This window comes from Phyllopteryx taeniolatus, chromosome 19, assembly GCF_024500385.1.
Source record: "Phyllopteryx taeniolatus isolate TA_2022b chromosome 19, UOR_Ptae_1.2, whole genome shotgun sequence".
NCBI lineage: Eukaryota > Metazoa > Chordata > Actinopteri > Syngnathiformes > Syngnathidae > Phyllopteryx > Phyllopteryx taeniolatus.
The window spans coordinates 16,182,888-16,209,889 of NC_084520.1; the positions used below are offsets into that span (position 1 = coordinate 16,182,888).

Below are 27,002 nucleotides of genomic sequence, written 5' to 3' on the forward strand. Positions count from 1 at the left end.
TCTCGATTCACCAGTACGGCACTAATATTAGTGATTCTACGCAGAGGATAAAGAACATATGACTGTGAGTACTGCAACATACCCTTTGTGTCTGTTCCTTAAAGGGTTAAGGCACCGCAACATATATGCTATGCAGTGTTAGCATTGAGACTGAAAGGCTAAGCTATGTGGTTTTAAATATACAATGTGTACAGTAATCCCTGGTTTATCGCAGGGGTTTCGGTCCAGAAAACCCCCACAGTAGACAAAATCTGCGAAGTAGATTTATTTACTGCATATTTATATGAATTTTAAATTATCATATGCAATTCAATGTCAACATGTGATACTTTAGAGAGGTGCAGTTATTTATTTGTCCACTTGAGGTCGCCATCCAGACTCTACACAAGCACAGAAACTCAAGCTAAATGTTGCTCTTTACCTGCATTTGTTCCATATTGTTATGAGGATGTGGATTAGCTATACTGCACGTCGGTCTGTACGGGGATGGATTAATTTGCATTTCCTTTCATTTCAATAGGGAAAGATGACTTGAGATACAAGCGTTTTGAGATACAAGCATGGAAAATATTTGCAATGGGACTGTTTCTTCATCATATTTCACAGGGCCAGAGCTCTGGGCCTGGATAACATCTTTCCGTCCTCTGATTGGTCGGTCAGAGCAAACCTTGTTCCGGCCAAACTCGACTAGCGATCTGCACGTCCAAACTCAGCATCTCTGCTGAATATGATGTATTGTATTTTTTATTTATTTTTTGGTCACATTATTCGATATATGAATGTGAAGTGTCGTAAACCGCTCCAAAAGATACATACGCCCTTCGTCTTAATCCCAGTACAGTGAACGCATCGCATAAATATAAACGGAGGCCAAGCAAAGACATAAGATTGGCGTGAATACGACTGGTCAGAGGAGATTAAAGCTTAAAATAAAAAAAAAGTATACATGTGCGTATAAAGATGTCATGTTGGATATCAGTGCTGTGTGTGTGTGTGTGCGTACGTGTGTGTGTGTAGGGTGGCGGGGGTGGGGGGGCTTATCCGTTGTCATTTTGTGTTCCTCCCGCAGGATTAGACTTGAGTCTTGTTTATGAAAAACTCATCAGATATCAGAACACGGCCCCAAGGAAGCAAGTGGGGTGATGAGACAGGTCAGATTAAGACCCACTTTTTTTTTTCGCCAGTGTGTGCGTGTAAGTGTATGTGTGTGTGTAAGCGTGTTAGAGCCGAGTGGTATTTAATTTTCCAAGATGAGGGATTATCAGTGGCAGAATTTGATCATTCCGCTCTGATCTCGCTGGATGTTCAATCACAGCTTATCTCGAATATTAAACTCTTTTGTTGTCGTTTGTCCCCCTTTTTATTCCACCAACACACACACACACACACACACTTCTCATCCGGTAAAGTGGCCCGCTGAGGGTGGCGTGTGATTGGTTTAGCCACCTGGTCCAGAAATCGGGGTGCGAGAGGGTTATTGTCTTCTGACCATCTTCAAAAGCTGAGGAGAGTAAATTAAAAAAAAAAAAAAAAAAAAAGTGTTATGTGTAATCCTGAGCAAAGAGAGCACACACTCCTAAAAATGTGACCCACACACACCCTGCTGTTAAATACCCCCTTGACTGGATGGGAGGGAGGCCTCCTCATCTCCACTCTCATTTTCAGCCTGCCGCCAGGACTTCTGGGTCACGTCATTACTGCAATCTTCTGCTTGTTCATTCCCAGCTTTGCCAGGGTTTACACGTAAGGAATACAACAGCTGTAAAAAAAAAAAAAGAGAACTAAAGTGACATCTGGAAATACCAAAATGCATCTTTAGTTTAATAAAAAGAGAAATAATATATATTTTTTTAAATATCACACGAACACACAAGGAATAGAGCAGCTGTAAAAAGCAAAATAAAGTGGCACCTGGAAAGATATATAAGATAAATACATCTTTGCAAAAAAAAAAGAAAATTAGTCATCAAAGTACATTCTAACAAAGCAAGAAACAATTATATATTATTATTATTATATGACTGAATGATAACGTAATTATTCGCTATAACATGTTCCCTACCTTTCTGCTATTGTTAGGCTACCCTATAGTGGTAAATTTATGTAATTACAACAACAAAAAGGGTTTTGGCCTGAGAGTGTCGCTGCTGAGCAACAGGTCTTGACACACAGACCCTTAGAGAGGAAAATTGAAAATACTTTAGTTTTTCCATGTTTGCATACAAATACACATATTTATGGTATATGCAGCGAGTCCAGACTTTGTCCCCGCTAGAAAGACAATTCATCTCGTTATTGGAACGACAAAGAGAACACATGTAACCTTGAGTTGATGATCGGGGACCTCGAACAAATGCTTCCCCAACGGTTTGCATGTCTGTGGAAAGACTACTTAAACCTTTGGGTCACCAAAACTGTGCTCCAGGTGAGGCTCGAACTCACAACCTCGGCATTGCTCTGCTGTATACTGTCATATAAGTACCGCGCGCTAACCGGTTGCGCCACTGGAGCTACACCCTAACCGGCCGCTCGGATCTTTTCCGTGTTTTCGGGTTACCGCTATTGGCCGTCATTGGCCGAAAAACTGTCGATTGGCAGGCGGCCCCTTGAAAAGCAGTGGCAGCCGTGGTGTGTTCAGATACCACACCTTAAAGTAGGATATCCCAAAGTCTCGCGTTTCAAGCGTTACGTTCTAACGTGGATTGTGTTGAGTTCACTTTTAAGTTTATCCGAACTTGAAATGCTCTCTGCTGTCTATCGCTTTACTTTGACGCCATTTAAACGCTAAAACTTTGCTGAATGTAGTTGGAAATCCCAATTTTCCTGTGGAATGCGTTGACTTCTCCAGTAAAACGTGAATTGTGTTTACTTCACTTTAGTTTATCCTAATTGGATCTTTCCCACTGGCATTGGCTCGATGCTGCAAATGGTTTAAGAAATGTAGGAAAACTGGATGGTTAATGTGGTACACAGGCATTTAAACTCGACAATTGTGGTGCGTTCATGAACATAAACTAAAGTAGGAGATTGTTTGTTGTGACTGGGTTGACATCTGGTAAAACATGACTTGGCTTCAGTTTACGATTAGGTGACTCTAAATACAGCTGCTTTCTGTGGCTACCGTAATATGTTGACGTCATTTAAAGCTGAAATTTGTTTTAACAAAAGAAAAGAAAGCTGATCGAAATGCAACAGATGTGGTGGATTTATGAACCTCGCATACAGTAGGAAATCGTAATGTTCCATGTATAATGTTTCAGTCACCCTGTCGTGTCAGAGAAAGGAGGGTGTTTAATTTTAACATCATTTAACTGCTGGAACTAGAGTTCAAAAAAAAAAAAGGCCATTTAAATAGAACAGTTGTGGCGCTTTCATGTACTTCACAAAAGATAGGAAATTCTAATTTCATGTGGAAATCGTTATCTTCCTCAGTAAAACATGAAATGTGTCGAGTTTGTTGCTGGATCCCTCAGTTAACTACAGCATTATTTTAATGTAATTCAAACTTTAAACACCTTCGAACACCTTATGGAATGCTAGCTAGAGCTCACGTACGAGACTACGGCCCTTTAAATGTTGAGTTGTGGTGTATTCAAGTGCACTACATATAATAGAAAGTCCTAATATTTTCCTCCCGGATCAGTGCAGTCACGTTTCCGGTGGTGCCGGAAGACGCGTGATTGCAGATCCCAACCGTTTTCCTCGGCAATCACGTGGTGAAAGGTCAAACCGCCAAACCCCCGACTTTTCTCATCCTTTACATCAGTTTCTCATTTGCACCTTTCCCGGAAAACTATATCGAGAACACGGTCGAATCACCAAAAACACACTGAGAGAGGATGAAGGAGTTTTATTATGAGCATCATCAGCATATTCAGAATTCAACACGTGACATACATACAAGAAAACACAAACATTCCCAATGAAGAAATCAGAGTTTCACCTGAAACTCATGCCTGATTTTATTTTTTCCCTCATAAAAAAAAAACCATAATTATAAACAATAAGAGTTGCAGGCCGAGGCCAGCGTTCCAGGGCTGTTAGCAATTAAACGCTTAGTTTTTTTTTTTTTTTTTTTGCAGATGTTTGCAAATTTATATATATATAAAAAAAAAAGACAGAAATGGGAAAAACTGACCAAAGATATGTGCGCCAAGTGTGGGGCATCCTATCTAAAACGACTTGAGTCAGTAGTCAATTTTGGATTAAGGCGGACTGAATAATTTCCCAATGCACTCAATTGACAGCGCTTTACTTTTTGAATGAATATCTAATAGACCTATTCTCCTGCTCACAGGAAAGTCCTTTTTTACACGCCTGGATTGGCAAACTTTCCATCTACGCGTGTTCTCCCGTTCGAGCTTCTCACCCACCATGCGTAAACTGTGAATGAATATTCATGTATCCTTTTTTTATTTTGTATGAAATAAATCCAATAGAAGTCTCTTTCAGAATATTATTAGTATGTGTGGGGTATATTGTAATTGCATCCAAACATCAAGTGCAATACGATGTTTCACATTCCCGGGCGCTTGACTTACTACAGCCTCTGAAGAGCGTAAGGAAATGTGCTCAAGTCGACTTGGAGAATATGCGCAAGGCCAAATTTGTAAGGGAACAAATGTGGTCAAAAGTGAAGCACTGTGAATACTTTCCAGATGCATTATTCACAGCGCTTCACTTATTTAATGTGAATACCTTTGTGTGCCAAGCTTGTATCATTCCTTTTTATTGATGCCTTTCTCCCAAACTTTGGGATTTAAAAAAATAACTAACCAAAATCTATGTGAATTTGTTTTTTTAAAAGTGCATTTTTTTTCTAATTTTATTTTGAAACGTAAGCGTTGGACATTTGCCTCGTCTACGTTGGCTAATGCTAATGATGCAGTGGTCATTTTGTCCTACGTTACATACTATTTAAATACAACTTGCCTGAGGATTGGACTTATATTTGACATTGGATGGAGATTTAATTGATTGATAACAAATAAGTCAACCCATTTAATAACTCTTTTTAGCCCTCTTCCTCACCCTAAAAAAAAATTATACAAACCTACATCACGAGTCACACTCAACACAAAACGTTCATATGTCCATTCATTAAAAAAAAAATAAATAACTGCATTCGTCTCATCTTGACAACACACACACACACACACACACACACGCATTGATTTATTAAGTCACTCGACCGTTTATCTGGTAAACTTGATTAATTGTGTTTTTGCGCCACGCTGTTGAATCATACTGCATTATTTATTCCTTAAAACAACTAATTTATATTTCCAAATTGCAAATTTGAATGATGAGATTCCAATTCCTGTTTATTCATTCAGGGGTAGGGAACCTTTTTCAGCTTTTATTAAGTCTTAGGAAATGTATTTTAAAAAAAAATGATGCAACAAACTATAATACTGTATTTTGTGAGCATTTATGTTTTCAATTTGTTCCATTTTTTAAAATTCAATCACAGGGCAATATCTGTACATTATATTATTTGGGTTTTTTGTTTTAGAACCACATTCATTTCTCTGGGGGACTGTATGCTGGCCCACCATTCCGTAGGTTCCACATCCCTGCAGTGTCGAGGCTGACGCACCTCCTGAACGAAGCATACGTTTACTTCCAATTAAGGAGTACCTAATAAATTGGCAGGATGGATCTAAATAAGAAACAAAAAGGGGGCAGGTGTGTATTTGTGTTGCATGGCGGCTCACGGCTATCGAGGACTATACGGGTCTGACGAGAAAAAGAGAAAAAGAAGGGAGGAGAACGTGTCCATCAGTCGTGGATGACGATGGGGCCTCGCATCCTCAGGCTGGGGTGCGGGTGCGGCGGCCCCAGGACCAACCCCTGCGGCGGGGGCGCCTGGGAGGCCCGCCGCAGGGTGATCTGCTCGCAGGGCTGCCGACAAGCGCGCCGGAGCTGCGAGCGCGACAGCAGCCGCCTCGCCCTCCTGCAGGGGGCGCAGCACGCACACGCGTCAATCAACTCTGACTACTGATGAGGATGACAGATATCATAGCTCATATTTAAACATCACATATTAAATGTAGTTCTTCGTCTTATTTAGAGTGTTTTGTATGACGTGAAATGAATAAATCACCTAATATGGTTCTATTTTCATTTTGAAATGTGGCCCTGCTTTGGTTGCCAAATATGGTTCCATCTAGGTGACCAAGCAGGGTTAGCTTAGGTTACCATATAAGGTTCTGTTTTCGGTGACCAAATCTGGTTTCACCTAGGTGACCAAATATGGCTTCATGTACGTGACCAAGTATGACCCTATGTATGTGACTAAATATGGTTCTTCTTTAGTGACCAAGTATAGGTCCACTTTGGTTACTAAATAAGGTTCTGTTTTCAGTGACCAAATATGGTTCCAATTAAGCAACCGCATATGGCTTCACGCAAGTGACCACTTAAGTGGCCAAATATCGTTCCACTTAGGTGACCACATATGGCCCTATGTAAGTGACCAAATATGGTCCATTTAGGTTACTAAATATGGTCACACTTAAGTGACCAAATATGGTTCCACTTGGGTTTCCAGATACAGTTCCGCATAGGTGACCAAAAGTGGCTCCACACCATTGAACGACCACTTAAGTGACTGACTATCTATGGTGCAACCAAAGTGACTCAATATAGTTCTATTTGGATGACCAAGGAAGGTTCCACTTAGGTTACCAAATAAATGTTCCATTCGGTGACCAAATATGGTTATACGTTCACACTACAGGGCATGATGCCCAATTCAGATTTTTTTTAAAATGAAATCCGAACTTTCTATGTCGTCGTTCATACTACTAAAACAAATGCGACTTCTACTGAAGACAGAACGCATCTGTGACGTCACACGCATGCGCATAAAAAAAAAAACATCACATCGCGCATGTGCACAAACATGAGGCCTCGCGTACATCTCGTCATGTGTAATTTCAAGGGTTTTGTGCAACCGGAGACAACATTTTCTTTATATTAATCAGTTGTAAAGCATCTTCATTTCACCGTTGACTGTTTTCACGCTCCCTTGTCTGCCGTTTTCTTTTGTCACGTGTCTGTTTTTTTTTCAAACAATTGTGACGTTTGTCGCCGTTTGATGACATACAGGTCGGTCAGACAAGCGCGCCGTGAGCGTCCATATTGCACTTGCGTCGGCTACATATCCGATTTGTATCCACTTATGAAAGAGGCCTGGGTCGGATATGAAAAAAAACGGAATTGTACTGTTCACAGTGATGTGAAAAAATCAGATACATAGCACATTGAGCATATGGTTCCACTTGGGTTACCAAATATGGTTCCACCGTACGGTAACCTAAGTGACAACTTAAGTGGAGCCATATTTGGTAACTTCAGGGCAGCCTTAAGTGACCACATATAGTTTGACTTTTAATTCTAAATCTAATGATGACTATTTTTTTTTTTTCCACCTCTTTGTCCCCCTCACCCGCGCTCTCTTTCACTCCCATCTCTCTCGGCTGTGCCTCACGGCGTTGCTCACCACACTGAGAGAGAATGAGAGAGAGGGAGAAAGAGATGGAGGAGAAAACCAAGACGTTGGTGTCGTTAGCGAGAGGCGGCCTTTTCTCCTATCACAACCATTAACATATATTACTTCCTCATAAGCGTCATTATATACACGTGTGTGTGTGTGTGTGTACGTTCCCAGCACACACACACACACACACACACACAACTTGGTGTGGATCCATGTGAGCCCAGCAGCACCCGTTAATGTGATAATCAAATTTCCATGCAGGACCCTGCGACGCGTGGCTCCTCGCCGGTCCATCTGCACCAGTTAGCGGCGCTAATTTTAGCGGTGGCAGCGGCGCTCCGAGAGGCGGCTGTGAGGGCCTGGTACCATGACTAAATTAGACACCATCTACTGTAAATGGAAGAACATCTTTCCCGCGCACATGTACGTGGTATGAAGGGGGTCCGATTTGTGTCCAACTAGAACACCACTTCCAGTAAATGTGTTGTCTTGGGTACGGAACCAGATTTGGTAACCTGACAGTAACCATATTTGGTAGGCTCAGCAGATCCATATTTGGTAACCTAAAATGCACCATATTTGGTAAACTAAGCATAATTGGAAAAGCCAGAGGACCCATATTTGGCAACCTAGGTGGAATTATATTTCATAGCACAAGCAGAAATAGATTTTGTATCTTTAGCGGAACCATGGCAACCTTATCAGAACCATATTTGGCAAGTGGAATAAACCGACATTTGGCATCCTAAGCAAAACCTTATTTCATAACCTAAGTGGAACCATATTTGACAAGCTAAGTGGAACCATATTTAGCAACCTAATTGGAACAATTTTAGCAACTTAACCATAATTATATTTCATACCCAAGTGGAACCTTTTTGGTAATGTAAATATAACCACAGTTGGTAGCCCATGCGGAACCATATTCAGGAACCTAAGGAGAACCCTATTTAACAAGCTAAGGGAAGCTATATTTAGCAACTTAATCAGAACCATATAAGCACCTTGAATGGATGCTTATGGTTACATAGGGAATCGAACCTGGGGCCTTTCGGTCACAGGCTGCCAAGGCTCACAGCACGATAGTTAGCACACTGTGACATTTAGTTTGGATGACAAGTTGGAGGCATTTGTCGTTTCAGTGCTTTGTAATTGCTTGACTCCATCACATCCTCTTCCCTTAAGGAAGAAGAACATTGGCGCGGCTTGTTTTTTACCCACATGACCTTCGAGCCATTTCAATTCAATCATTCAAATGAGATTTCAAGTGCAAATCTGGCATCGGATTTTAAAGCTAAAGCTCTTGTGTGGTCCTCATTAGATGTAAGTGACAGGGAGCAGACGGCGGCAGGGGGTGGGTCACCTTTAGCTTACCTGGTCTCCCGGGTGACGAGGAAGAAGCTGTCATCTGGGGCGTCGATCCAGTTGGGGCGCCTCTTTCGGATCATCACGCCTCCGCGGGTGCTTCCGCCACTGCTGCTGCGGCCATTGTGCTGTCCAAAACATCAATTATTTGCCCATTAATGAGAATAATTAGAATAGCTGGAATCGCGAATATTAGGTAACTGACGTGAAACCCTATTTGGCAATCGGTGGAACCATATTCGGTAATTTAAGCAGTACCAAAGTGACCCATATTTGGTAACCACATACGATAACCCGAGCGCAACCATATTCGGTAAGTAATCCATTTGGAAACCTCAACGTAACCTGAGTGGAATCATATTTGATTAACTTAACTGAACCACATTTAGTAACCCATGTGGAATCATATTTGGTAACCTAAACTGAACCATGTTCACTGTTCAAGTAGAAGTTTCTTTGCTAACCTAAGTACAACCATATTTGGTACCTAACATATGTGGAATGATATTTGGTAACTTGAGCAGAACCAAATTTACTAACCTGAGGGGAACCATATTTGGTAAGCATATTCGGTAACCTAGGCAGAAATGTATTGGGTTAACTAAACTGAACCATGTTTGGTAACTGAGCGGACCAAAATTTGGTAACCATATTCTGCAATCTAAGTGGAAATATATTTGGTAACCTAACCAAATTGAACTATATTTCAGTAATGCCTAGTCAACACTGCCTTGCATCATTGCTGTACGTCCAGATACAATAAACCTTGATTTCAGTTGACATTTGAAGAGCTCACTCACCAGTAGAGCGCCACCTGTGGTTCCGGGATTCTCTGCAACCCAAAAACACCAGTGAGACAGATCTACATGGCGCACCTTTGTATCATTTCACACAGCTATAAACTTCCTACCCGAGCGCCTGTCTGGCTCCGCTCCTCTGCTGTGGTGGTGGAAGCTGCGCTTTCCCAGCATGCCGTGGGGCCCGTGCGGCAGTGAGGACAGGAGGCGTCGCGGCGGCGGCGTCTGCAGGCCGGCCGTGCGGTGGGAACGGGGGGCCTGGGATGCCGGACGGGACTCTGCGACGACGGGCAAAGTGGTGTCGACGGTACGTTGCCATGGCAACAGGACAATCAATCCATCAAAGTGAGCTGGCCTTACCTAGAAACTGCACTACGCTGGTCAGAGTGCTGCGCTGCGCCGCTCGGATTTTGGGGAGGCGGGTTCCGTGACCTTCAGACACCCTCGAGACATCTACACACACACGCACACAATTTACATGTCAGTGGAAGCTTCAAAGTTACAACCAAAATGGATGATGATGATGGTCACTTACACTCGACACAGACATGAGGGCGTGGTGATGGCGCAACGATCCATGCGGCGGAGAGGGAAAGGGGGTTTGTGTCTTTGTGGCGATCAATCAATCAGTCGATGGACAAGTAACACACACGTGACACAGGAAAGCACACAAGGACTCGGAGGAGATGCTTTCAAGTTGTAACTTTATTTGGACGTCAGCGACACCCAGGAGGAGGAGGAGGTAGATGGCGATGGAGAGGTGAATAGAGTCCGTTGATTGATTGACGGGAATGGAGTAATGATGTCATGGCCCGAACGGGAGGGAGGTGACGTTCTGCTCCAGTGGCAACAATAGCTTCTCTTTGTATAAAAACTAAACATCTCATGGTGCGCGCTCTTCCTAGTGACTCCAAAAAGAAAAGATGATTGAAACTCAAGAGTGATGAGGAAAGGCAGTCTTTATTGGAAATGAGGGGGAAGGGATAAACGGGCAATGGAGGAATACAAAAACAACCCAAAAAATAAAAACAATAATAAAAACGGGAAGAGACAGACAGAGGGGTGCTGATGGTGAAGAGGGGGACGAAAGGGGTGAGAATGTGTGTGTGTCCACGTTAGGAGGAATTGAAGGCGCTCTTACACTCTGCCTTTATGGCGCCGCAGTTAATGGGGACAAATGGGCGGCGCGCGGCGCGGCGCAGCCTGATGACGTCGCGGCACATGTGGCGCGCCAGCTTGGTGAGGCGGGTGGCCTGCAGCAGGAAGGCCTGCTTGGTCTTCATGGACGACTTGGGGCTGCCGCTGTTGCGCATGGGAATGTGGTTGGACTGGCGCGGGGCGTGACTCCGCGACCGGGGCTCCTGGGGATGAGGGGCAAGAGGCAATGAGGAAGAATTTTGATGAGAATAATAATAAGAGGAAGACGTACACTATTATTAGGTAACATAAGAGGAACCATATTTGGTGACCTAATAAGCGCAACAGGTAACCTCAGTTTAGTTCTTGGTAACCTAAACTGAGCCATATAAGAGGAACCATAATTGGTAACCTAAGTGGAAACACTAAACTAAACTATATGAGGGAACCTAAGAGGAACCGCATTTGTCCACCGAAACGGGAGAAGCCCCATAGAAAGTCCGGTTTTCATCTGATAACTAATTCATAATTTTCCCAATTTAGTTGATGTCGCATTCCAAGTGCTATCCCTCGAACACATTAAAAATGCACTGCGCTGAATGTATGCGCATCTAACATGTGAGAGGTTTGCAGCTCACTGAATAATTAATGTTGACGCCTGCCACAATAAATCACATACTGTAGCTTCAACATGCACAAACATGTCCTTTACAGTATGTGCTGACCAAGTGACGAGCCGCGGCGACCGGTGGGACTCACGTTGGCGGCCGGGCTGGGGGAGGTCCTCTCCTCGGGCACCTCGGCTCGGCTAGGCATCTTCAGGCCGCCGTACTTCTTCCAGTACATCCAGCAGGAGACGCACAGGCGGCACTGCATGTTGGGGGGTCCCCACGAGTACCACTGGGCCGACTGCATGGCTACGGCAACACGGAGAAGTGGGTTAGGGCTCGGTTAGCGCAGGCCGAAGACGTTTATTGATCCACGAAGGACTCCTACTCGCGAGCGCCTGATTGATCTCGCTGAACGAAACCCGCAGGCTGGAGGAACTCCATTGTAACAATGACAAATCAATACACAAGTATATTTTCATTCTCACTTCATTTTCTGGTCCACTCTGTGTTGAAAAATTAGGGATTGGACTACACTTTCCCCATCTAACAAACAAAAAAAAAAAAGTATGCTTCCAAATTTGTGAGAACATTTTATGTAATGTATTTGTAATGATTAACATGCAAGCTGACTAATAAATATTAGGTGTTGTAACTAGGACTTGACCAATATGGATAATTTGAGGCCGATACCGATTCTGATATTTTTTTAGAAAGATTTGGACAACCGATTAATCGGCTGATTAATTTAGAAATATATGTAATACAACCCCAATTCCAATGAAGTTCGGACGTCGTGTTAAACATAAATAAAAACACAATACGATGATTTGCAAATCATGTTCAACCTATATTTAGTTGAATACACTACAAAGACAAGATATTTAATGTTCAAACTGATAAACTTGATTGTTTGTAGCAAATAATCGTGAACTTGGAATTTTATGGCTGCAACACGTTCCAAAAAAGCTGGGACAGGTGGCAAAAAAGACTGAGAAAATTGAGGAATGTTCACCAAACACCTGTTTGGAACATCCCACAGGTGAGCAGGTTCATTGGGAACAGGTGGGTGCCATGATTGGGTAGAAAAGGAGCTGCCCTGAATTGCTCAGTCATTCACAAGAAAAGATGGGGCGAGGTTCACCTCTTGGTGAACAAGTGCGTGAGAAAATAATCGAAAAGTTTGAGGACAATGTTCCTCAATGTACAATTGCAAGGAATTTAGGGATTTCATCATCAACGGTCCATAATATCATCAAAAGGTTCAGAGAATCTGGAGAAATCACCGCATGGAAGCGGCAAGGCCGAAAACCGACATTGAATGCCCGTGACCTTCGATCCCTCAGGCGGCACTGCATCAAAAACCGACATCAAACCACGTGGGCTCAGGAACACTTCAGAAAACCAATGTCAGTAAATACAGTTCCTGCATATTTCAGCAAGACAATGCCAAACCACATTCTGCACGTGTTACAACAGCGTGGCTTCGTAGTAAAAGAGTGCGGGTACTAGACTGGCCTGCCTCCAGTCCAGACCTGTCTCCCATTGAAAATGTGTGGCGCATTATGAAGCGTAAAATACGACAACGGAGACCCCGGACTGTTGAACAGCTGAAGGTATACATCAAGCAAGAATGGGAAAGAATTCCACCTACAAAGATTCAACAATTAAGTGTCCTCAGTTCCCAAACGATTATTGAATGTTAAAAGCAAAGGTGATGTAACACAGTGGTAAACATGACCCTGTCCCAGCTTTTTTGGAATGTGTTGCAACCATCGTGGTGTAGATTGGTCTCCACTCAATACAAACTCACTATAGCAGCTTTCGCAGGCTCGACCCCCGCCCGCCGCGTGGAAGGCTCCAGGCCCCGCGCCGTTCACGGTCGCCATCTTGCCATTGGTCAGCGAGATCTGGTTGGGGTTGGGCTTATTACTGTCAGAAAAAGAGAGCGGGGGATTTAGGCATCAGCCGTGTGTTCAATCAAAAGCGTTCAATTATGCATGAATGTTTCCGTCTGGCGGCGGCGGCGGCGACGACGATGACGACGGGAGCACTAACGATCCCGTCGTCGTTGCAACAAAGGGGCGACTTACTATGTGGGAATATAAACTTGCTTCAGCTTGCTCTCGGCCTCAGCCGCCTTCAGCCTCTTCTGCAAACACGCACGGGAGAGTGAGTAAACACGATAACAGTGAGTGTGTGGGCGCAATTAATGTTTTGGGCTTTCAGATGTTGATGTATGTTTTTAATTACAGCAGAAGCAAAAAAATAAATAAAAATGCCTTTGTCTTGTTTGGAGGCTGAGCTTAACCATGTTAACTTAAGCGGAACCATATTTAGCAACCTAAGTGAAACTGGTAACCTAACCAGAACCGTATTAGGTAACTTATGCAGAACCGTACCTGGTAAGCGAATCGGAATCAGTAACCTAAACTACTGTACAGTACGGAACCTAGGTTTTTGGTAACCTACACGTAACAATTTTAAGGAACCTAAGAGGAACCATATTTGGTAACATAAGTCAAACCATATTTTGGTAACCTAATTGGAATCATGTTAGGGAACCAAAGTGGAAAGAGTAACCTAAACAGAACCATATTTGGCAACCTAAACTGAACCATATTTGGTAAACTAAGCAGGGTAATATTTACTAACCTAAGCGAAACCAAATTTGGAAACTTAAGCGGAACCATATTAACCAAGTATTCTGTAACTTCAGCAAAAGAGGTAGCCGTAGTGAAACCGTATTTGGTATCCGAAGCAAAAGTGCTAATCTAAGTGGAACCATATTTGGTTGAACAATATTCTTATAACCAAAGTAGAATCATACTTGGTAACCTAAGCAGAACCGTATTTTGGTAACCACAGCTGAACCTAATAACCATATTTTGGTAACCTAACAGGAATTAGTAATCTTAGCAGAACCATCTCATTGAGCCTCACGTTATGAGTCGCAACCATGTATGCTCATCACACGGGCTTTCGGGCGCATCTCACCTGTTGCACGTATCTGTCCGTGGTCTTCCACATGTAGTAGTACTCTATGATGCTGGTCAGAGACTTCCAGGGAAGCTTGAAAGGAGGGACAAGTAAAAAGAGGTGGGGGAAGGGTGTAGGAGACGAGACAGGGAGCAAATTAATGATATTAATTTCTCACGTTCTCGCCATCTGGGCCTCCCTTCATGTATATTCATCAGCAGCGTCGTGACCACAGCGGGCTGAAAGCTACAGGCTTAGTCAGGCCTTTGAATTATTCGCTCTTGTGTATTACACTAGCCGCTAAGCTACGCAGCGAAGGTCTACTGACCGAGCGTTCTAGTGTTCACACCGCCACACTTAAAAGCATCATCTACATCTACCTCATTCCCGGAACTGCTTGTATGGTAATTAAAGCTTCAGAACATTTGCCGCTCAACACGCGAAAGCCACTTACAAAGTCTTGTCGGATGTCGTTGAAGTCCTTGCCGTACTTTTCCAGCGCCTCCTCAAACATGGCCGCTTCCGAGGCGCTCCACTCCTCCATCTCATCCCGGCAGAGCACGGGGCCGCCCGCCGGCACCAGCACGCTCAGTGCGCTCGACAGGTCGTAGTTGTGCGCGTGCAGAGTGTCCATTGCGTGAAACTGAGAGAAAAAAACAACACCTTTTTGGAAACGGCAAGCTTTGCGGTAAGATTTAAGTGTTGATGCGTTACGTTCCTGCGGAAGTCGCTATATTAACTAACCGAAGCGGAACCATCCATCCATCCATTTTCTGAGCCGCTTCTCCTCACTAGGGTCGCGGGGGTGCTGGAGCCTATCCCAGCTGTCATCGGGCAGGAGGCGGGGTACACCCTGAACTGGTTGCCAGCCAATCGCAGGGCACATAGGAACAAACAACCATTCGCACTCACAGTCATGCCTACGGGCAATTTAGAGTCTCCAATTCATGCATGTTTTTGGGATGTGGGAGGAAACCGGAGTGCCCGGAGAAAACCCACGCAGGCACGGGGAGAACATGCAAACTCCACACAGGCGGGGACGGGGATTGAACCCCGCACCTCAGAACTGTGAGGCTGACGCTCTAACCAGTCGGCCACCGTGCCGCCTCGAAGCGGAACCATGTAGTAGAAACATTAATTAACCATAGCATAATATTTAGTAACCCAAGCGGAACGGGTAACCACAGCAGAACCATATTTGGTGACTTAAGTGAAACCATATTCGGTAGCTTAGCAGAACCGTATTTGGTCAGCTGAGCAGAACCATATTTGGCAACTTAATCAGAACCATTTTCAGTAACCTAAACCGAACCATGTTTGGTAAGCTAAAAGGTTTTGGTAACGTAAACAAAACCACATTTGGTAACCTAAGCGGACCCAGTAACCTCAGCAGAATAATATTTGGTAACTTCACATTGGCAGGTAACAACCTGCGGAACTCACCAGTGTAATGTCGCGCGACGCTGCTGCCGCGCTCATGTGTAAACTTGGCTGTCGCACCGAGCTGCTGCAGTCTAGCGCGCGGGCGAAGGTGCCGACCGCCCTGCAAACAGCACATACAGCCATTTGATATTACAATACATATCCGTAACACATTTGATTTTCGATTGAAAACACAGTGCCACCAATACCACATCTTACCTCGCCACCACCAGAAACTGGTCAATCTGTTTGTTGGTGAGCGGACACTCCGGATCCCAGAGTTTCTCCTCCAGTTTGGCCTGGTCCCTGTCGTCTCCCTGACCAGCTGCACACACCCACAAAAGACATTTTCTAAATTCAAAGCACAACTGACTGTACTGTAACGAGACAAGCTAAAGAGTTGCTCTAAATTGAATAAAATGACGCAAGTGCTGACCCTCCAGGAGCATTTCCGGCACGTCGGCCTGGAAGCGGGGCCCCACTCGGATCTCGCCTTTGTCGGCCAGCAGGGTCTTCTGCGTCGGGTCATAAACCAGCGAGTAGAAGAAGGTATCCTGGTGGGACGGGGGAGATGTGTATAGATGCAATTGGGCGCCTAGATGCCTCCAGCGTGTAGAAGACGACGCAGCGCGACACGCAAGAACGCAAAAGTCTTTTTTTTTCTCCACACCCTCGTCATGGAAAATACAAGAAGAAAAGTGTATAATGCAGCTTTTAAGTTGAAAGCCATCGATGTGTCTATCGTGCTTTTAAAGTGGCACTCCGAGGTGAGTGGACGGCTTGGATGACCTTTCACAAAAAGCGGCCGCATGCGAGGATCTTCCTTTTCTGCGGATCTTAAAAGCGTGGAGCAGTGTGAAAGAATCTACGATCACCAACGGATTTCGAAAGGCTGGACTGCTACGTTGAGGAGAACAGCACAACTTCAGCGGTAACTGTGTCTCGAGATGAAAATGAAACTGAAATGGTGTGCGACGCCGATGTTCTGAGGCTCTTCAACTCCGACCCTGAAGATGACGACTTCAGTTGTTTCAGTGAACAGGAGCAGGATGAATAAAAACAATGACTTTTCTCTTATGTTTGAGCCGTTTTACTGCCATGTTACAGGCATACAATTAAGGTATGTAAATAAACATTTACAAAATCTTTCTGTGTAAATATCCAATTTCACAACGTATATATCCACGGCGTATAGTCTGCTGCGGCTAATATATGTAAAAAAATGTTTTCTACAAATTTAATGGGCGCGGCTTATATTCCGATGCGCTCTATAGTCCGGAAAATACGGTAGTTAAACCGCAACTTAAGACTTATTTTTACAGTCTCCCATTTATTTAAAGCACACCTAGTATGCAAATTGCCTTTTGCCCCTCTCCCTCACCCTCCTCCCCAGACACTTGCTCTTATGGGCCATGTTTTCTTTGGAATTTTAGATGAATTTACTCATTTTTAGGCGGTCTTTTCACCCGAATAACTTCTGGAAAGACTCATTCAAACCACACATAGGATTCAGACACATAGAAATGACTTGAAACATATTTGCCGCTCTGCGAACACCCACTTAAGAACAAGAAGGTTATACTACAACTTTCCAAAGTCCACAAACCTCCTTGTCGAGGTACGAAAGAACCGCTTCAGTCTCATTCAATAACGCCACGCTGCACTTCCCCCTAAAGAGTGAGACAACGCGGGAGCATTAGAAACAGGAAGTGAGGCGAGAATGTTCATGCTTGCTACGTGAGCAGGCGGGGGGTATGCGAGGGTGCGCGATTAGCCGCACGTGCGTGTACCTGATGTGCGTGGCGGGTAAGCTCTCATACTGGCGCGAGAGGAAGAGTTCTCTGTGGCGAAGCTGGTGCTTCTGTTTGTCTGTGAGCTCGGTCTCTGTGGGGTTCTCCTTCTCCTCCTCCAGCTCCTCTGCGGAGGCACAAACACGAGAGGGTCCGTTGAGGCGCACAACAAAAGACGTCGAGGAAAAAGATGGGACTCATTTTCAAAGTCATAGCTACGCAATTTTGTCATAGGAAAGTCTGTTGTTGCCATGGCTACTCTCGATCCTCTACTCGAATTACTGATGATCTTGGTGGACCTTCTCGCTAGAGCAGCCCTTTAAAACAAAACAGTTCCTTTTGCCTGTAAAAGCAGGCATTTTCCGGTCTTTTTGAAGTATCAATGTTGTGCATAAAGCACACTAATACGGAGTGGGGGAAGCAATTTTCCCGTCTCTGGCCGTAGTAGCAGAGGCTCTTTTTAAACTGCCTTTAAAAGCTGCCATTTTCTGCCTTTTTTCCCCTGTTGCTGTTGCTGTTGCGTATCAACACTATCGACACGGAATGGGGGCGACAAAGTGAGCGCAGCAATTCAGAGTAAAATGGACGAATTGAACTCTGCAATGTTCCGCCTTTGGTGGTAGTATCAGAAGCCATTTTTAAACTGACTGTGAAAGCAGACATTTCCCAACGTCCCGCCGAGACACAATGGAAGAGCCCAAAGTCGTCTTATAAAGTAGTGTCAGAACCACAACAGATGCAGGACGCCACCTGTGTGTAAGTAAATGCTGCGACGCCGGGACAGGGGTGTGAAGTTTAACACCCGACACTCATTTCTCCCGCCCTGTTGGGTTGGTGTCTTCTTGTCGTTGTGTGAAAGAGCAGGCAATCATGGTAATATCCTGCCTTTGTTGGTTGCTGGGTAAAAGCACAAGGCAATACAGTATCCCTGTTTTCCAGAATCTTTTTATGTATGACGCTTTTATGAAAATAAAAACGACATTTTGCCCAGTTGTCAAATCAACCCAGGAGCGAAGTAAGTGGCTTCACTAAGAGGAGCAGCAGGGCGGCATCTGGTGGTCTGAAAAACCCATTAGCGACGTAGCCCGCCAACAGCACAAAACGGGGAGGGAAAAAAAAAAAAACTCCCTCTTTCTGTGGGTACAAAAGGTTGCATTAGCTCCCTCGCGTCATGTTCCCTAAATTCATGTTGAAAAAAAATAAAAGACACTTATACTTTGAATGGTTGAGCGCCGCCATTGTGACAGGCTCCGTGAATGTCATGTCGTGGCTGCCTTTCACATAAATTACCCGAGATGGGAGTCATGTTTAATCATTACCTTCTTCATGTGCAGCTGTCATCGCTGTCATCAAAATGGCAACACAGGGAGACATTTCGCTTTTTATAAGCAGACAGAAAACGGTATTGAATATTAGCGGGCTTCTAAAAGAGACATTTTTTTAGAGCGCTGTAGTTTAGGTTTCTGCAACGTGTCAATCGTGCCCTTCAAGACACTTAAGTTCCTCAGGTTTATTAGACTACAGGAACATATTTACTTTATCTTCAAGGGGCCCATAAAAAAGCCAGACTGACAACTGTATTTCTGTTTCATACTTCCTCCAGGCAGTACAGGGACTCCTCATTTTCAACCGTCCTGACGGGGCACGTTCACTTACCGGCGCCAATTAATTGTTTTATATTTATGGCCAAGAAATGTTTTTCAAAGAAATTACTGTAATTATGATTTACGACTGCATTAGTGTAAATTAGTGATACTCTACGGCCTATTCAGACATGAAAAAAATGTGGAAAAAGTGCACATGCGGCAAACACGCTCCGTAACTTACACAGGCTAAACTTAGCTCCTCCTCGACATACAAAGCTTGTCTCACAGTCGACACGTGTCACTTCTACGTACTTCCTTGACATCAATTCCCACTATCCTATTTAACCAGGGCTTGGTGTCATCTTATGGCACCTTAGGCTTTTACAGAAAGAGCAGCAAAACTGCACTGATTTCTCTGTCATAGAATAGAATTATAAAAGCCCAAAAAATTAACACACACACACACACACACACATACATATATATGTGTATATATATATATATATATAAACAAACATTTAAATTGTTGTTTTGTACTGATTATCATGATGTAAATTGTACTGCATCACACTGAGAACTGTTCCTAATTCCTTGCCAAGTCGTCAAATGTGAGCATTTTGTTTTGATCACTAGATTGTCCACCTAAACTTGAGGCTAATCAGTGTATCGACTATTAACTAATAAGACGGGGGGAGGGAGGACGAGTGTCGTTGCCATTCCACTTACTTGCATGTTTGTCTGCCAGCTGGATGAGGCTGTGCGAGATGTCCCTCCTCCTGTAGAAGCACACCACCTTGGCCTCCACGTTGCCGCTGGCCGTCTGAGGAGGAGACACGGGAGGGGCGAGGTGAGAAAAAAAAAAAAAGGTGACAAACTACTCCTCGCCCACTTGGCCACCCTCCCCTCTCAATACAGCCCTCATACGACAAGCTTCTTAATTTCCCATGAGAACCGCTCGCCTTTGTGTCCACGTCAAAGCTGCAATGACAAGCTGACCGGGAGTCGTAATGACTGCCATTTCACCACATAATTGATTGATTGATTGATTGATTGTCTGGCTGTGTAATTAGGCCGACTGTGCTGCTATTAATAAAAAATTAAAACTAAATGGATGACAGGTTATGACAGTTTGAGTGAACCGGGTGCACCGACATTACTTATTTCTACAGTATAACTTTTATCATCTACAGCGGTGGAGTAGGCACACTGCATGCAGCGTTGTTGATTGGTAGACAGAAAAAAAAGTCACTTCCAGAAGGTCAAACATTAAGGAATCAGTCAAATATTGTCTATTTTTTTGATATTGCACTATTTACGTTGCCACTCCGCCAAAACACAAGCTAGATCAGGGTTAACCCTTCTAAAACCATAGGCAACTCGTTAACAGACAGACCGCAATGTTCCTGTCAAGTCCGGACAACTGAGGATAAACAGGGTGTATGCTTTAATTACAATGAATTAATTTTCCGGCCTTAACCTTTTAGAAAGACAAAAGAGGGAGTTCAAAAAGAAGGTGGTTCTGGTATCTGGTTAAGGACTTTATATAAACCTAAAATCGAAATACACCGATCCCTGACGTACACACGCGGGCGTCTGGCCAAACAACAGAAATAAACACATTAGAAAACACCAGTTGTAAATCTAAACTACAGTGACAATTAGATATGCTATAATATGGTACATTACAGCAATGCTTCACAAATGACAAAGGCTAGATTTACACTGCAGGTCCAAGTGCCCAATTCCAATTTGGACCTATTTTAATTTCAAGTGACAAATATCCATTATGCATCTGTGAATAACACTGACGGAACAGATAAAACAATACGCATGCGCGAGGCAAAAATTGCAAGGAAATAACTACACAAGTGTCAATATTGGCCAGTGATGACATGGAAGAAAACAATAATACATAAATAATCCAAATATTATAATCTCATTCACTGCCAGCCCTCCCAGTTAACATGGATATTTGACTTCAAAAGCCGTCAATGGCAGTGAATGAGTTTTAAATGTTACATAGCCTTTAGATGGCCTGGGCTGACTCTCTCCCCACTTATTTAAATGAAGGTAAACTCATCTTTACTCAAATTATTTTCCTCAAGCACAGTACACACGTTAAGACAATCAGGCTGTTTTAGTCCTGATTTTGTCCTTTCCCGACCAAGGACGTCAAGCGCCAGACTATCTTATGTCTTTTATATGTGTGTATGTGTGTGTGTGTGTGTGTGTGTGTGTGTGTATATATATATATATATATATATATATATATATATATATATAAAAGATTATCCTTAGATCTGATGTGTGTCCTGTTAAGAGTGGATTTTGTCCCAATTATACAGTCTGAAACAATCTTAAATATTGAACTCGTTCTATATTTACAAGCTGACGTCCCTTGAGTTACGACGCTGTGAATTGTGACGTGGAAGAGAAGGTAGCCTATCAAGAAGCGCCCTGACTCAGAACAAGCTAACAAGTGTAAATAAAAACAAACATGTCTTACCTGATCGTTTTTTTTTTTTTTTTAATAATAAAAGTGAGTTCACCAGACGGCAAACAGTACTTTCCAAAGCAAGTCTTTGTGGGACATCATTGCCACTTAACAACGGTCCCGCTTCCGGCAACCTTCGGAAACACTCAGGTAACATTGGCGCATAGCAGGAAGTGTTTCTTCTTCTTCTGTTTTGTTAGATCACGTGTGATCATCCGAGATTTCTGCCTCGGAGGATTTGTTTGTCGATTGGAACGGAAACTCTATGTGTGTGCTGTTCTGTGTTGAGATTATCTGAGCACACCATACACAACATGACTAAAACTGTTAAATGCCAGATTTTTTTAATCTTTATGTGTGGTGTCTGTCGCAGATGGTGCTCGTCTGTACAAGAAACTTTTCACTCGGGATCCACCAATACCAAAACCGGGATCGGCACCAATACTGTACGTCTGTACATTAGCCATACTTGTAAAAATGCAGCGATACGCCACAAAGATACCATTTACCAGTCTGACATAATACCTTCCAGGTAGGAGCCATGTCAGCCGTGCGTGGAGATACTTTTTACAGTTTTAGCTGATTGCAAATGATGCTCTTCTCGGGCAGGGACGGAAGCGGCCGTAACCGTGAGCAGTCCGGAAATTACCGAGTTTTGAGCACCGTCGCCCCGTAACCAAGACTCTTTCTTCTTAGTCTATTGTTGATGTACTCCTTTTACATAGTGCCCCGAAGTGTTCAGACTGAGACACTACATAACTGAAATACCTTGTGTTACAGGCTACATTTAAGTGAAATGTGTGGCAAGACGGCGGCACGGTGGACGACTGGTTAGAGCGTCTGCCTCACAGTTCTGAGGACCGGGGTTCAATCCCTGGCCTCGCCTGTGTGGAGTTTTCATGTTCTCCCCGTGCCTGCGTGGGTTTCTCCGGGCACTCCGGTTTCCTCCCACATCCCAAAAAAAACATGCATGGTAGGTCAATTGACAACTCTGAATTGCCCGTAGGTGTGACTGTGAGTGCGGATGGTTGTTTGTTTGTATGTGCCCTGCGATTGGCTGGCAACCAGTACAGGGTGTTCCCCGCCTCCTGCCCGATGATAGCTGGGATAGGCTCCAGCACGCCCGCGACCCTAGTGAGGAGAAGCGGCTCAGAAAATGGATGGATGGAAGGGTGTGGCAAGACTGTTAGAAAAACATTGAGTTGAATGTTAAAATGTTGAAGAAAGGTCTGTTTGTTGTTTCCTCATGTTGGGGAAAACATGTTTTTTATCGTAGCACTTTTCAACAAACAATATGTAAACCGTTTTTAGTGCAAATTCAAACTTTAAATAAGAATAAATGATAAGATAACTTAAAAACACTTTGTCAGAGAATTTCAAATTTACCAAGGGAATGAAGAAAAAAATATGCTATTACAGAGTGCAATCACAGAGTGCAGCTCAATGGAAGCAAATACAGGTTGCTTAGTAAACTAAACTAACCCACAACAATCGCCGGCAATCAGGATAATTTAATCGTTCATGATTGAAATTAGATTAATCGTGCAACTCTACTCGGTATCGGTGAGTACTCAAATGTTAGTACCGTATTTTCGCGACCATAAGGCCATGTTCCTCCGCGTATATGATAGCTTGCAGTTTAAACTGTGCTTCGTAAGCGTGTCTCTTCGTAGGTGCCATTTTCGGGGGTCCTTAGCCAAACCGATGTTGTTTTGCACAATGCACATACCGGCACTATATACCTACTGGCGGCGTGCCTTTAGCGTCCTCTTTCACGCGCACCCTTCCCCCTTGAACGTCCGCATGCTGGCCTCAGTCACGTCCGCCTTTCCTCTATATAAGCAGCGTGTCGGCAGGAAATGCTCCCAGTCAGTCAAGCGGAGCGCCCATCAAAGTCACACAACAACATTTACAGATTTTGGAACTCGGTGCACACATAAGGCGCGCCGCATTCTGAGGCGCCCGTCCATTTTGGTGAAAATTTAAGACTTTTAAGTGCGCCATATGGTCGTGAAAATACGGTACTTAGTCCCAAAAAAAAGTGGTAGTAGTGCATTACTACCTTTCACAAGATTGTTGTCATGCAAACACAGAAAAAGAACCCTGAAAAACTACGAGCGTCACAAACGACATTGCTCTAGCCACTCTACTTCCAAGCAAAATGACATCACGCTCATCGTAACGTCCATTACGACCAATCGTCTGATTGTTTTTTTTTTTTCAGCCTCAGCAACATAATGAACAAGCTCAACATCGCTCTGTCAATATTTGATGCACGACGGCTACAGTGCTGCTCAGTCATTACATCACCACCTATGTCTTTGACCGTTCCATTACAAGCACTCTTTATGCGACATCCTGACCAGTTCAGCTCGCAAAATACAAATCCAGGGTGCCGATGGGAAGGAATGCTGAACATTCCCCCTAAGGGAGCGGAAGGAGACACACGAAAAAAACGAGAGAGAAACAGTTAAATACCTTGTTGAGCTCTTCTATTCGCCGGATCAGGTAAGGGTTACTGGAGGAGTTCTCGAAAAAGACGTAATCTGAAAACGCAAAAACTGAATGAGATGTGGGGGAAAAAATGAGTAAAATTGGCTTACACGTCATTGCAGCCAACATTAAAAGCAAATAATGCATAGCAAAGATTCACACGTTCTTTTAGCCAAAAGCTGAAAACTAAAATACAAGGAATCGCTTAATCCTATCTGTTCAGCAATCATCATATTTTAATGAAATCAAATCTGTGGCCAGATGTAATTCATACATTGTTGGCAAAAAAAAACAAAAAACATTCAAACAGTAAAATGGCACCAAAAGATTTCATCAGTCATTGTACTACTACTTTGGTTTGAAAACAGGTACCTTGCACTTCTTCAATGTAGAATTTGGCAACTCTTGATGTGAAAATGCGGTAAAATAACAACACAAAATGTCTAGTGAACATGGTAAAGTTTTCTTTAGAATAGAACTATTCGCTAAACTATATTGATGGGAAGTCATTTGAGCATGCATTAGATATCCTTGATCCAGTTTAAGGTTGTACTACTCGGACAAAAGGACATTAAGAAATAATTGTCATCCTACTAATGTGATGAATTGTCTTTTTTACGAGTGAGGACAAAGCGCTTACTAGTACATGGGCCTTAAATTGGGTATGATTCAACAACTAAGGCGCACTAGTAGTAACATTGTTTCCACTACTGCCTTCCACTGGGCCTAGTATTGTTACTAGTGCAGCATTGCTAACATTTAATTGCGTACTACTAGCCCAAAAGCGGCACTAGCCGTGGAAAATCGTTACTAATAAAGACGCAGTCATTCTAGTCTGCTCTGGTCGTTCTAGTACTTTAACTTGTCATATTAGGGAGGACAAGAGTGTACTAGTGCATGGACAATAAGATGGATATCAAGGTGTCGAATAAATGCTAAAAACGCTTTCCATAAAGTGTCGAATAAATGCTCAAACGCTTTCCATAAATGTATGCATTTATTCGATATCCAGCTTAAGGTCGTACTAGAAGGCTAAAATGGCACTAGTCGTGGAAAACACATTACAAGTAAGATTCAGTCGTTGTGCTAGTGCATCTTAGTCATTCTACTTGTGCTGGATATCCAACAACTAGGGTGCACAGTAGCTAACTAGTAAGTTGCTTACTAGAAGGCCAAAAGTGGCACTAATAGTGGAAAAAACATTACAAGTAAGTCCTTGATAGCCATCTTAAGGTCCATGTACTAGTACCCTCTTTGTCCAGCAGGACACATTCGACATAATAGGCTACTATTCATTCATTCATTCATTCATCTTCCTTTCCGCTTATCCTCACTGGGGTCGCGGGTCCGCTGGAGCCTATCCCAGCTATCTTCGGGCGAGAGGCGGGGGTACAACCTGAACTGGTCGCCAGCCAATCGCAGGGCACATAGAAACAAACAACCAATCGCACTCACATTCACACCTACGGGCAATTTAGAGTCTCCAATCAACCTACCCTGCATGTTTTTGGGATGTGGGCGGAAACCGGAGTACCCAGAGAAAACCCACGCAGGCACGGGGAGAACATGGGTACTCCACACAGGCGGGGCCGGGATTTGGACCCCGGTCCTCAGTAGTAAGGCAAAATTGCACTGCTTTGCAACTGTGTGCTTGCATGCTTCACTTGTAGTACTACTGTAGTAGCACGGCACACAGATGTCAACTAGTGCAGTTTTGTCTCATTTGTAAAATATACCAGTTGTCCTTCAAATGTGCAGAAATGTCATACTTTACTAGTGCGCTGAATTGTCATAATAGTGAGGACAAAGAGCGTACAAATACACCTTAACGAGGATAGTAGAGTGATAACTGTTCAAATGGCGACGTGCTCATGCTTGTGCGTGTGCGTGTGCGTGTGGAAAGGTGTTCATCAAGGCCTGACGCCATGAAGCGAGACAATCGCTTGATGAATTCCGGTGGCCATGCTAGCCGAAGAGGCTAAGCCAATTTGCCTGAATTAATTGCGCCGGCGGCCGGGACGCCGGGCTGGGGCTAGTGGCTGGCCGCACGGCGAGGCGGTGGAGCGAAACACGCCGCCGGTGACCTAACTAACTCGGGAACGGCGAACAAACAAAAATGAGCATCGTCCTTTGGGGTGCTAACGTTAGCTAAATAAGGACTCGCCATTAAATGGCTGCGTGCCAATGGAGGCAAATACAAAGGCAGCCTCACACACACGTACTCGTAGTCGCTACGAAATAACATTTAACACACATTTGGCTGATTAAGGCGGTTTGCACGACCGGGTTTTAACGTTTCAAACAAGCAAAAGCGCAACATAAAGGGTGTCAAGAAAATGTTTACATTATACGCTAAGCTAGCGGTGGCTAACGCGAGGCCTGACCCATTTTGGAGCCCAAATATTTAGAATTCTCTTCCTGCCCGCATCACGTCTAGTCCGCGGTGGGCGAAAGCTCTTAACCGGTCGTCGAACGCGAAGCTAGCAGAGTAACGGCGCTCGAATGACCCCGCGAGCTAAAAAAAAAAAAAAAAAAAAAAAAAAAAAAATTAAATAAAAATAGAAAATGACTAAACTGCACGTCTTTCCACAGTTTCCATCCTAGAAAAGATCCACATTGACGTACATACCTCCGACCCGGTACATGTTGGCCGCCATTTCTGCCTCCCGGAGTGTTAGGGTAAAACATCCACTAAGAAAACATAAGAATAAATTAATAAATGCTATATTTAAGAAAGAAAAGGTGGATTTCGAATGTGTGCACCCGATCGGGGAAGGGGGGTGGTATTGTTTTTCGTGTGTGTGTGTTTTTTTTTTTTTTTTTTTTT

The 27,002-nt window shown here is 43.7% G+C and overlaps 1 protein-coding gene, 1 long non-coding RNA gene and 1 other non-coding gene across 4 annotated transcripts; all 3 read right to left on the reverse strand.

Annotated features, from left to right (window-relative positions):
* Nucleotides 1–439: 439 nt before the first annotated feature.
* On the reverse strand, nt 440–2,554 carry LOC133469415 (uncharacterized). The gene is made up of 3 exons (XR_009785703.1): nt 2,324–2,554; nt 1,600–1,759; nt 440–1,501 (listed from the first exon to the last, which is right to left on the reverse strand). It is a non-coding gene; the product is annotated as an uncharacterized LOC133469415 (long non-coding RNA).
* trnai-uau (transfer RNA isoleucine (anticodon UAU)) lies at nt 2,418–2,511 on the reverse strand. Its single transcript has 2 exons — nt 2,474–2,511; nt 2,418–2,453 (listed from the first exon to the last, which is right to left on the reverse strand). It is a non-coding gene; the product is annotated as a tRNA-Ile (tRNA).
* A 1,281-nt stretch (nt 2,555–3,835) lies between the features above and the next one.
* mta3 (metastasis associated 1 family, member 3) lies at nt 3,836–26,994 on the reverse strand. 2 transcript variants are annotated; one of them, XM_061755980.1, is made up of 19 exons: nt 26,805–26,994; nt 24,161–24,228; nt 19,915–20,008; nt 17,603–17,729; nt 17,419–17,482; nt 16,249–16,366; nt 16,032–16,137; nt 15,834–15,933; nt 14,845–15,033; nt 14,409–14,483; nt 13,505–13,563; nt 13,225–13,343; nt 11,563–11,720; nt 10,808–11,027; nt 10,027–10,119; nt 9,780–9,944; nt 9,670–9,701; nt 8,879–8,997; nt 3,836–5,956 (listed from the first exon to the last, which is right to left on the reverse strand). In XM_061755980.1, the coding sequence occupies exons 1-19, from the start codon at nt 26,830–26,832 to the stop codon at nt 5,782–5,784; spliced, it is 2,109 nt and encodes a 702-aa protein (XP_061611964.1). In that variant the 5' UTR covers nt 26,833–26,994; the 3' UTR covers nt 3,836–5,781. The 2 variants fall into 2 exon arrangements, with proteins under 2 accessions (XP_061611964.1, XP_061611963.1); XM_061755979.1 differs by lacking the exon at nt 26,805–26,994 and adding an exon at nt 24,548–26,667.
* Nucleotides 26,995–27,002: the final 8 nt, after the last annotated feature.